Source organism: Camelus ferus, chromosome 6, assembly GCF_009834535.1.
Source record: "Camelus ferus isolate YT-003-E chromosome 6, BCGSAC_Cfer_1.0, whole genome shotgun sequence".
Classification (NCBI taxonomy): Eukaryota; Metazoa; Chordata; class Mammalia; order Artiodactyla; family Camelidae; genus Camelus; species Camelus ferus.
Window position 1 is genome coordinate 30,179,799 of NC_045701.1, and position 12,439 is coordinate 30,192,237.

The window sequence follows — 12,439 nt, forward strand, 5'->3', positions numbered from 1 at the left end:
ACTAGTACAGAGGGAGGTTGCAGCTATTTTGTTGATGCATTTTTTAAAAGAATGAGACCACTGTTATTACAAAGAGACTGATTCCCCTGGAGTAATCACTGCCACAATCGTTCCAAAAGACCCATTGATGCTGAATCCCAAAGAGGGAAAAGAAAAGGCCAAATAGGGAAGGACCTAATCTATAAAAAGAGGAAGTCACTTCTGAGATTGGAACTTTAATGTGAATAACCACAGAACATAACCTGTACAGAGTACTTTACAATCTACAAAAGATTTTACCTTCTTTGTCCTTTTTAGTTTTGATTTTATGGAGACTTTTGGGTAAGTATCATTAATGCTATTCTCATTTTCATTTTCAGAAGAATAAAGAGAGGTTTAGAGAAAGGTCACCTGACTTTTTCACCATCACACAGCAAAGGAATGACTAAGCCAGGACTCAAATTCGTGACTTTTGTCTCCTTGTCTTTGAGTCTACAGAGAATGATGTGGGTGGATGATGCGGTTGGGAAAGACATCACATGTTTAGGCTGAATATGAAAGGTTTGATGGAGTTACACTTGGTAGCAAATTGGAGATGAAACAGAATAGTGAAAAACTATGTTCTGTCATTTTAAAGGGTTGTTGACATAAAAGAAGAATTACATATATTGTATGCAACTTTGGAAAGTTAAGACTTGACAGGGAGACAGATTCCACTTTTTGTGAAAAGCTCCACAAAAAAGAAATTATTGAGTTACATTTTTCTTTTTAAGTGGAGGTACTGGGGATAGAACCCAGGATCTTATACATGCTAAGTATGTGCTCTACCACTGAGCTATACCCGCCCACTCCCCTGTGGAAGCAGGGGCTAGATGAATATCAGACAAAACTACAGAGAAATCTTTGATCTTACAATCTCTAAAATCCTATTCAAATCAAGTAGACTTGTTTGCAAAAGGCTAAATAACAATGGTACACTTCCCTAACACTTCAAATCAAGTAGCTTGAAACATTAAGAGTTGTTTGCAAAAAACCTGAATAACAATGGTCCACTTCTGCAACACTTAATTTATGTGGAAGGAAGGTGAGATGTTTCTCTGTCCTTTCTTGTTGCAATAATTATATGTTTGAGCACGTCCTTCTCTGCTTGGTCTGCTGCAGGGTAGGAAGTGAGGAGTTGGGAGGCTAGGTCTGGAAGAGTTGAGAGCCATGACTAATCCCAGAAAAAAATGAAAGCAATTCACCACTTCATCAGACAGGGAAGAGCATCCCGTTAACCTAGTAACTGAGAAATCTTTAGCAGCACACCTCGGGGGATTCACCAGGAGACTGAAGTAGTGACTCCGAGAGAATCAGCGAAGGAAGGGTTACACAGGAACTTTGGGGAAGGAGTGATTTATGGGCAGAAGCCTTGCCCAGAGGGGTAGTCACTGGTGAAGAAAGCCATTTGTTCTGGGAGAACAGTTTAGAGGGAGTTAAGTTTCATGTGGAAAAGTTTATGAGGAAAGTGTTTGTGGGGAAGAGAGATATGGGAGATATGGGGCTAACGACATGCATGAAAGCACTTGTTGAGAAATGTGGTTTGTAGGGGGCTTGCTTTGCTGGGGCTGTGAGGAGGGCAGGTGTTTGGTGCAGAGAGAAGCCATAGGGGCAGGAGGAAGGGTCCTTGCTGTGGCTTTTTAAAAAAGATACGGATATAAACATTTTAAAATTGAAATAAAAACCGTATGGGATTATAAAAACAATACCTGTTAATGGAGAACAATTAAGCTATGTAAAGAACAACAACAACAAAACCCTTATATCTCCGTATCTCCTAAGCCAAGATAAACACTATTATCAGTTTGGTGTATTTACTATGGATTAAAAAATTATTTATTTATTTGTTTTTATTACAGTAAAATATACATAAAACTTGACCATTTTAACCATCAGTATGCTTTTTTTTAGCATTTTTTTCTTTTTTAAAAATGTTTATTTTTTATTGAAGTATGGTTGATTTACAACAGTTTCAGCTGTACAGCAAAGCAGTTCAGTTATATATATACATGCGTGTATTTTCAGATTCTTTATAGCTTATTACAAGAAATTGAATGTAGTTCCCTGTGCTATATAGTAGGTCCTTGTTTATCTGTTTTATGTATAGTCGTGTGTATCTGTTAATTCCAGACTCCTTAATTTATCCCTCCCCCACTTTTGGGGAAACTTTTAATGTCCATTTTCTCCTCAACTTTTTATTTTAGAAATCTTCAAACCTATAGAAAAGTGGAAAGAATAGTGTAATGAACACCAGTATACCTTCCACTTAATTCAAACATTTAGCCACATATACACTTCCTTCTTTTCCCCTGAACCATTTGAAAGTAAACTGTTGCAGACATCGTGTCAGTTCACTTTTAAATTCATCAGCCTTGCATCTCTAAGAACAAGGACATTCTCCTAGCTAACAACATAACCATCATTTCCCCTAAGGCCAACATTTATACTTACCAAAGATTCTAAAAGCTTTCCCTCTTCTTATTTCTCTCTTGACTAAAGAAAAAGCACAACCAACATAACCTAAAAGTCGAGAATTTTGTTTTATTTGGCAGACTTCTGAGAACCGAAGCCCAGGAGACAGCCCCTTAGATAGCTTGAGGGGCTGTTCCGAAGAGGTAAAGGAAGAGCCAGGGTATGTGGGAGTTTTTGCAACAAAAACCAGGTAGTTGGAACATCAGAAGAGTACTGTTAACTAAAGAAAACTAGACATCTGAAATTAATGAATTTAGGGCTTAACTCTGTATGGGAGGATACAAGAGTCTGGGCTTACTGAACTAATTCCTTTGATATGCACCTTAATTATCTAGGGTCAGTATTCTGTTCTTTCCCTTCCTGAGTCTCCTTAGGGGGCACCACTGGGGGTGGCTGTATTGGCTGATGGCTTGATGGCCGCAACATCCTTTGTTTACTGATGTGGCAGGTGACATTCTTAGTCCATTTTTGAAGGCAGAACTTATCCGGTCAGCTAGGTCAAAGCACCTGTATACTGAGGGAGGTAAGAAAGAACTTACTGAACTTGCTGAACCTATGCAAATAGTTATATTGCCATGAAAAGTAAGGAGACGTGGTAAATGTATGGGTCAAATGTGTGGGTCAGTGGGGATCAAATATCATTTAAAAATGTTTATTTCAGTTAAAAAAAGCAGAGTCTAGTAATTTGTTATGGATTATAGAGAGAAGAAAGAAAAAAGAAGAAAGAAAAACATCTTTAAATATTCATAATAAAACATTAAAACAACATTAACATTAAGATGGAACATTAAAACAATATTCCTAGCAAATAACCACAAATGTTCCTCATTACTCCATTCAGCTTTATACAAATAATTCTTGTTCTGCTGGATCTTGAGTCAGCAATCTCAGAAGCTGTTTACTTTTTGACTAAAAGGAGTTCTCAAAATCTTGACTCAGTCCACTGGTTTGGTATGAAAGATGTCTAAGTGATGTTTATTCAAAAGCCTGTACAGTTACCCCTTGGTATCCTCAGAGGACTGGTTCCAGGGCCCCCGTGAATATAAAAATTTGGAGATGCTCAAGTCCCTTGTATGCAAAAAATGCCACAGTAGAGTTGGCTTTCTGTATTTGCGGATTCTGCATCGGAGATACAGAGGGTACACTATATTTAAGAGTTTATGCTTTCGAGGGTCGATGGCTTGAAGTATCTGGTACAGTCCTTTTTCATGAGGCTGTGAGACTGTCCTTTTCCTTAACTGAAAAATACAAATTCAGGCCTGTAGTTTATAGGGGAGCCTGCAGGCAAACATTAGAGTAAAACAAAAACTATCTGTAGGTGACAGAGCCTTAAAGTGCCTCTGGTTAGTTTATGTCTGATAATTTTCAAATGTGAAAGGTTGTGAAGGCCCCCAATAAGAATAGTGCAAATTACAGGGAAATCTGTTTGCTTCTTTGGCATGCAAAACCAAATAGTAAAAATGATAAAGTCATTTAAAAATTTTTCTAGACAGAATGTCTCTAAAGATAATTGTTAATTGTTAAGCCTATTTCAAAGAAGTCAGTGAATGTTATGCTGCTGGACAAAATTGAATGAACATAATTTTTATGGAGGATACAACCCATAGTGTCAGTGAGCCGGCATCCTTCCTAGCAGAGGTGTAGGCTGTGAAGGGACAGAGAATTTGGATAGATGGAATTGGGGGCAGCTCCTTCTTTAGACTTTGTTGGCTCCGGAAGTTCCTATTGCATTGGAGTAGGGTGGTTGTGGTCAGTTTCATTGATCACATGTTATTAACAAAACTCCTCCAACATGACAAAAGCTGCCAAATTCACTCAGTTAGAAAGAACAAGACACAGTGCCAAAACTCCTCCGGATGGTCATCTGCATAATGGACCCAGGGCTACGCAGGACCTGAACAGGTAAAAGCCCCAATCAGGAGAACTGTAGTCATTAGAGAGGGGATAAAAGAATCAGAAGAGTGAAAGACCTGACAGAGGTTAGAAGGGTTGGATTCTCAGATTGTGAGCCAGTCTGTGTATCACATTTTACAAAGATGAATTGTTATGATCCTTAATAATAACTGAAAATATCCATCTTATATATATGCAAGGTTGTTTTTGGCATCAGTGGTAACTGATTGTTCTCTAGATCCTTGAGTAAATGACCTCAACCGGAACAGACTATCAGGGGCAAGGCAGATAGTATAAGAGAAGGAACAATCCGTGGGTGTCAGGAGATGGAGTCTCATTCCTGTTCTGCCACCCACTATCTATGTGGCTTTAATTTTATTGCAAAACAGGAGAAATAATTCTAGTTCTTCTTATTTGGTGGAGAAGTTGTAAGAATCACATGAGGTCATTTCTGTGGAAGTGAACTAAAATACAAAGCCATCTATTTAGGTCCTCAGAAAGCTGAAACACCACCTTTGCATGGATTGGAAGAAAAGCCCCTTCCTCTGGGGAACATCAGCTCTATGTCCGTTTGTACAGTTTGCTGAACAGAGCACAGATTAGGTTTCACTCTCTACTTGTCCCCTTGGCTGGCTACTCTTGAAGGGAGTATAAACTTCGGAACTGTTTCTGTAAGAACTATGCCACATAGTATCATAAGGAACCATTCTTTAGCAAGATATTTGCCGAATACCCTTAGTAGGCTGGACCCTGTTGTGTTTGGTGGGGCAGGGTAAACTGATGCTAAACTCTGCAGACAACTGGGCACTCTGGGATCCTAACGGAGGAGTCAGTGTTTAGACATAATAATTGTGTCCATCTCCTCCCAATCCTGGACTTTTGTGTATCTGGAGGGCATGTGAATGACAACCCCTGGGGAAAAAAGCTAATGGCATATTTGGGACCCAAGCAGAGTTGGATTCCTTATTAGTAAAATGTTGTTCAGCATTCTTTCCTTTTTTTTGTTTCCATGTCTCCCATTCTAAGAAACTCCTCACAGCCCGACAGCTTCCAGCCCCAGGCTGACCTGAATTCTTATAGCCAGGCAACTGTCACTAAGCGGTAGCACTCGCTACTGTAGAATGTGGGAGTAGTTCCCCTGTTCGCAGTGTAGCAAGACTGATTCTTTTAAACCCGTGGATCTCAGCCATGTCACCAGATCCAATCTTTTACAGCAAACATGTTGTATGTCCCTTTTACTATCCTGAAGTGTAATTCATAGATTAAAAATAACACATTTACATTCGTAAAATCAGCCAATCCATCTTCAGAGTCTGAGCACCCAGAATCATTGCTCTAACAATTCTTTCCTTTTTCTCCTCCCTTATCGGTTTTTCCTCTCTGCTAAGTCTTTTTTATTTTTTTTACCTCCAACTTTATTGAGATATGATTGACTTATAACATTGTGCAAATTTAAGATGTACAATGTGCCAAGTCTTATTAAAAAGAGGACCAGTTTTCATTTCTCAACACCTTGAGTTGGTCTTTATTTTAATAAACAATAACAATAAACAAGCTGTTATTTTTCCCATCTTAATAAAACAAAACAAAACAAAAAACGAAGTAAAAACCAAGCTTCTCTTGACACTCAGTCTTCTCCAGATGTAAATCTCCAGCTCAGGCAGACTCTTTTGAACTCCGAACTAGGTTCAACTGTTATTAGGCATCTCAACGTGTAATTTTAATAGACACTTAGCATTAACATAGGGTTGGGTGGGATGGGAGGATACTGTAAGGATGTACACCAAAATGTGAATGACAGTCTTGATGAGGATCTTGTGTGTGTTTCTCTATATCATTATGTAAAACTTCTAGGGTGAGCATTAACACTTAAAAAAACTTTTTAATTTTGCATTTTGCAATAGTTATTGATTCAAAGATAGAACACAGAGATCTCATGTACTCTTCACTTGGTTTCCCCTAGTAATTACATATTACCTAACTATAGTAGAATATTAAAACCATAATTTGCATGTGTGTGTGCGTGTGCAGTTCTGTATCATTTTATTTCATGTGTAGATTCATGTAACCACTGCAATCAAGATACAGAACTATCGCATCACTATAAAGATATCCTTTGTCTCTCTTTATAGTCACACCTGTATCCTTATCCCTACCACCCTAACCCCCGGCAAACACTACTATGTTCTTTGTGTTATATAAACGGAATCATACAGTAATGTATATTATTTTGATATTTTTATTATTTGATATTATTATTTGATATCATTATTTTTGATATTATTATTTTTGATATTATTGATATTTGATATTATTTTTTTTTCACTCAGAATAATGCCTTTGAGATCCGTTCAGGTTGTCATGTATATAGGTTATTCCACAGGATGCAACAGTTGCTTCAGCCCTTTGCTTGTTGAAAAATAATAGAGCTGTTTCCAGTTTTTCACTAGTAAGAATAAATCTGCTGTGAACATTCATGTATAGGTTTTGGTGTGGACATACATTTTCGTTTTTCTGGGATAAATGCCCAGGAATGTAATTGGTAGGTTGTATAATTGTATGTTTAATATTTTAAGAATCTGCCAAACTATTTTCCAGCGTGACTGTATCATTTTATGTTCCCACCGGCCATGTTATGAGAGATCCAGTTCCTCTGCATTCTTATCAGGGTTTGGTATTATCACTATTTTTTAATTTTAGCCATTCTGGTAGAAGTGTAGTGATACCTCTCTCCTGCAGGTCTGGAGTTCTTTCTCTGCAGTCCTGTCCCCTCTGGTGCTCTGCTGTGAACTCTAGTTGCCTTGGTTCGCTTAGACTCCCAGTTCCATCTCCTTAACTCAGAGAGACCAGACCCTGAGCAGGCTCCCCGCCTTCTGCGTGCCATGTGGCCTAGACCCTCTCCACAGGGAGTAAGCTGGGGGAGGAAGCTCATCTCCTTTGTTTCCCATCTCTCAGTGATCACTGCCCTTCATTGCCTGTTGTCCAATGTTTTGAAAATCTTTTGTTTCATATAACTTGCTCATTTTTCTAGGAATTTCAGGCAAAATCCAATCATTGCTATCCCATTTTGACCACCAGTGGAAGTCCATACTAAGATTAATTTACAGTGAGAAATAGTGCTTATACTTAGACTCTAGATCTTAGATGGATTCATTGTCAATTTTGTGATTGGAGTATCCGTTTGGTCCCTAGCTCTAGCTCTCTCTCTGTCTAACCCACCTCCTATCTACCTATCTAGCATAAATTTTGCTTAACTAAAGTCAGGAGTTCTAACATCAGAACTGTCATTACTTATCTGTAGCATCTGAGACATTAACTTTTTGGAGTCACTTTGTTTATTTGTGATGTGAATCATCAGTCTACATGAGCCTCAATTCCTTGAGATTCTAGGATATTGGTTGACTTCTTCTAGGAAAAGCAGTGAGTAATGTTGGTAGCTGCAGTCCTTGGTATGCTATTTTTTAAAAAATTGAAGTATAGTTGATATAGAATATTATATGTTATAAGTATACAACATAGTGATTCACAATTTTTAAAGGTTATACTCCATTTATAGTTATAAAATATTAGCTATATTCCCTGTGTTGTATAGTATATCCTTGTAGTTTATTTTATACATAATAGTTTGTATCTCTTAATTCCCTACCCCTATACTGCCCCTCCCCTGTTCTCTCTCTCCATTGGTGACCACTAGTTTGTTCTCTACATCTGTGAGTCTGTTTCTTTTTTATTATATTCACTAGTTTTTTTTTTAATGATTTATTTTTAATTTTTTTAGGGGGTAGGTAATTAGGTTTATTTAGTTATTATTTTTAGTGGAGGTACAGGGATTGAACCCAGGACCATGTGCGTGCTAAGAATGCACTTTACCACTGAGCAATACCCTCCTCCCCCTTTTTTATTTTTAGATTCTATATATAAGTGATATCACTTAGTATGCTATTTCTAAATTATTTTTTAAATTACTCTTTATTTTGGGGAGGGAGGTAATTAGGTTTACTTATTTGTTTATTTTTAGAGGCGGTACTGGGGATTGAACCCAGGACCTTGTGTATGCTAAGCATGCTGTCTACCACTTGATAGTATGCTATTTCTAAATAAGAAAATAGCACTGATCAGGTAATAAGCTGGTGTTGGTAATTGCTATGTAACATCAATAACAATAGCTGTACATTTATCCTTTTACATGCAGTGTGTTATGTAATATTCACAACATCCTGATGAAGTAAGAGCTGCTATTATGCAAATTTAGAAGATAAGAAAACTATAGCCTAGAAAAAGAAAAAACAAATAAAAACCTGCCCAGTCTAAAGGTTATACTTAGACCTCAGACATAGGTCCTTCCTTCATATTTAATCAAGGATTAATTTCAAACAATCTCTAACAGTAAACAATTATAAAGAAGCGGGTGGTACCTATAGTGGCTATATTGTCCCTGCTGACTTCGGACAGCTACTGGGTTCAGTGGAAGCTTCTTTACTCCGCCTTCACGTTGCACATAGGTCTCGCCAGAAGGAATGGGCAGAGTGGACACCAAAGAGGAATAGCACGGGCAGATTGTGAGGGTGAAATGCAGTACATGCCCATATGAAGTAAGTGCTCATAGCCAATAATGATTAGTTGTTGTCATTATTATTGTAAATTATTGACATCAGCACTGTAAAAATTCAGCCTGATAGACTTTGCAGAAGCGGTTCCTAGGTCACCACTTGAAAACTCCTGCCTGAATGACAAAGCAAATCATCCTTCCAAAGGCCCCTGTTTATGTCTAGGGAGGGTTTTCAATAATCTCCAGAGAGCTTTAAAAATACTCTCTCATGATGTCACTATCAGCTAAGCAAGTGATTAGAATCAGCGTTAGACTCTGGGCTTTTCTCACACAGGCGATGGGGACTCATAGTGATGGGGCTGCTTCGGATGTTCTCTTATCTATGGCTAAATTACTGGGTTATCAGCTGGGAGCTGGAAATAGGGAGTGGAGAGTGGAAGGCTGGAATAGGCTTCATAGGTAAAGGTAGGTAAAAATTCATCACTGGCTCAAATACTCCAAATTTCCTAATAAAGTCATGATATGGTTCTAAAATGTGAAAAGCTTAAAATAACCATGTTGGAGGGATGACCCCAATACAGGTCAAAGAGATTGACATTTGAGAAATGCTAGGAAAGGGTTAAAAGAAGCACGCTCAGAGAATCTAAGGAAACGACTTGATTTGAAATTCATGGGCAAGGTCAGGCTGCTATAAACCACAGGATGGTGGGTGTAACTCAGGAGGGTAACAATTGTTTAGGAAAATAAAACTGTCTACCATTTCCCAGGCTGGAGACATTTCCTGTCTTGGACATCTGGATCCGTTTCAATTTCCAAACAGCCTTACTTCAAAGTGTTGATGGGAGGAGAAATGGCAATTGGCTAAGTGTGTTTATTCAGGGCTGCCGGGGGAGTGCTAGCAGGAATGGGAGTAGGAAGTAAGTCTGGATTTAAAGGAACCTGGACCACGAGGGGATAACCATTTTTCTGCAGACCAGTATCCAGGGCACTTCTCGGAGAGAAGGAAACCCTGGGAGGGAAGAACTTGGGAAACAGGAGGATACAAGCGTCTTTGAAGCTACTTAGGTGTGTAGGTAAGTGACAATGATGTTGGATGCTCCAGGGAAAAATATGAGAAATTCTCTCTTTTTTAAAAGTTAAAATATATTCACGACAACTTCAACTTTAAAGAAAAGTTGCAACAATACAAAGAACTCCTAAATACACTTTATCCAGACACATAATTTTAAAATTACTTTTCCTCATTAAAAATTTTTCTTTCTTTCTTTCTCTGTAAACATACTATGTACACACATACATATCATCTATGTTTTGAACCTTGGAGAGTAAGTTGCCTACATCGTGCCCCTTTGCACCTTAGCGTCTCAGGTTCATTTTCTAAGAACAAAGATACTCTCCTAAACAGTCGTGGTACAAGTTTCAAATGCAGTATATCAAACATTGATATAACACTCCCATCTACTCCATTGACAATATTCTAATATTATCAATTATCTCAAAAATGTTCTTCATAGCAATATTTGTTTCTGGTAGGGAAGATCTCTGTGTGATAGGGGCATGAGGCTGGCATAGCAGGACGAAGATGCAGGCTCCTTCTTTCAGTCTCTTTAGGATCTTATTAGTAGGCAAAGCCCAGCAGATCAGTTGTTTGGATTTTTTTGGTTTCATTCTTATTCATTTCTTCCCTAAGAGTACAAAAGCTAATCAGCAGGAAATAGCCAAGTGTTAAGAGATCTATGGTAGTAAAAAGGATCTGATGTGACAAGATATAGATTTTTTTTTGTTTTTGGTGGGAGTAGGTAATTAGGTTTATTTATTTATTCTTAGAGGAGGTACTGGGGATTGAACACACTACCACTTGAACTATACCCTGTCCCCCACCCTGACAAGATATAGTTTTAACTAATGGTGAAATTGGGCATCCCCTCTTCCCCTCAGCCTCAACTTCGGAATGAGAATGGACTATGGTACTTTTTCTATTCCTTTTGATCTTCTTTGGGGACGGTGGGTAACAGGGAGAATAATAAACATACGAATGAGCAAAAACAAATTTGGAGGTGGGGAAAGTATAGCTCAGTGGTAGAGTGTGTGCTTAGCCTGCACAAGGTCCTGGGTTCTATCCCCAGTAACTCCATTAAAATAAATCAATAAACCTAATTATCCCCATCCCCTCTAAAAAAAAAAAAAAAACAAAAAGAATAAATTTAGGATTAAAAATAAGGAGATGGTCCCCTACGGTAATTCCAGTCCTTTACTGAGATTAAGACTTTCTACAAGAATTTTTCTCAAGGAAAGTGTGACACTGTACTTGTTTGTCAGTTGATGTCAACTTTCCCCACTGATTCCGTATATGTGAGCCAGTTGCAGAACTGCTTCCCCTGGTCATCTTCCATTTCCGCAGGATCCACGCGCTCTTTCACAGCCACAGGCAATGTGGTGGGGAGGGACAGGAGAAGCGGGAAAAACATGAGAAAGGATCTCTGCTGTGGAGAGGAGGCCGTAATGGGGACAAGGGAGAGGAGACCCCCACCGCTATGCTGTCAGTGTTCAGGGGTCTAAGATTTCTACTGGATCCTCGTAGTTTCATCTCACAGTCAGTGCTTCTGTTTCCCTCCTCTCCTCCAGGCAAAATGAAGCTGACTCTGGTGCAGATCCTTTTCATGATGTTGCTGCTGCTACTGGGCCTGGGGGTGGGCCTGGGGTTGGGACTTCAGATGGCCGCAGCTGTCCTGGAGGACAGTGATCAGCTACTGAACGAGCTCCAGTCTACTGACTCACAGGACCAGGTTGAGGCCACTAAGGAGGGAACAGGTGCCCAAACCACCGAAACCCTGTTGCTTAGCAACCAAGAAGTGTTGCAACCAGAAGAGACCATTGTCAGTGAAGATGAAGTTGGAGGAAACAAGATGCTCAAAGCTGAGGCTCTCTTTCAGAGCAACAAAGACTATCTTAGGTCGGACCTGATGGACAGGGAATGCAATGTCCTGATGGAACAGAAGATGATGCAGCACAACCACACATGCATACCCCAGTACGTATTCATCCATGAGGAACCAGATGCAATCAAAGCTGTCTGTAAGAGTCCTGCTGTTGCCTGCAATCTCAAGGGAGGCAAGTGTCACAAAAGCTCCCGTCCTTTCGATTTGACATTCTGCAAATTATCCAAACCAGGCCAAGTCACTCCTCACTGTAATTACTTAACTTTCATTCTTGAAAAGCACATTTTAATATCCTGTAGTGACATGAAAGTCCAGGTCACTTCTGGACCATGAAGCAACTTCTTCACCTCCTCATCTTTGTCTTCCTTTCCACTTCTTTTTTTCATGCTGTTTTCCTCCTTAGGTATCCTGCAAAACAGGTTTTGGGAAGAGAGGCTAGGCTATTCTTTATCAAAAATGAAAATATAAATCTTCTTTGTCCCAGGGTTCACTCAATTTGCATTCCATTCCTGGGATTAGAGGTGGCAATGTTACAGAAATGACAGGCCAGCCAAGAAACAAGCACCAC

At 39.0% G+C, this 12,439-nt stretch overlaps 1 protein-coding gene across 2 annotated transcripts; it reads left to right on the forward strand.

The window, feature by feature from the left end:
* Nucleotides 1-244: 244 nt before the first annotated feature.
* RNASE10 (ribonuclease A family member 10 (inactive)) lies at nt 245-12,439 on the forward strand. Of its 2 annotated transcripts, XM_014564780.2 has the most exons (3): nt 4,360-4,392; nt 9,905-10,005; nt 11,558-12,439. In XM_014564780.2, the coding sequence occupies exon 3, from the start codon at nt 11,563-11,565 to the stop codon at nt 12,202-12,204; it is 642 nt and encodes a 213-aa protein (XP_014420266.1). In that variant the 5' UTR covers nt 4,360-4,392; nt 9,905-10,005; nt 11,558-11,562; the 3' UTR covers nt 12,205-12,439. The 2 variants fall into 2 exon arrangements, with proteins under 2 accessions (XP_032337501.1, XP_014420266.1); XM_032481610.1 differs by lacking the exons at nt 4,360-4,392; nt 9,905-10,005 and adding an exon at nt 245-321.

What these genes read in the sequence shown, in the direction of transcription:
- RNASE10 (XM_032481610.1), top strand. Translation starts at nt 11,563, where the DNA reads ATGAAGCTGACTCTGGTGCAGATCCTTTTCATGATGTTGCTGCTGCTA.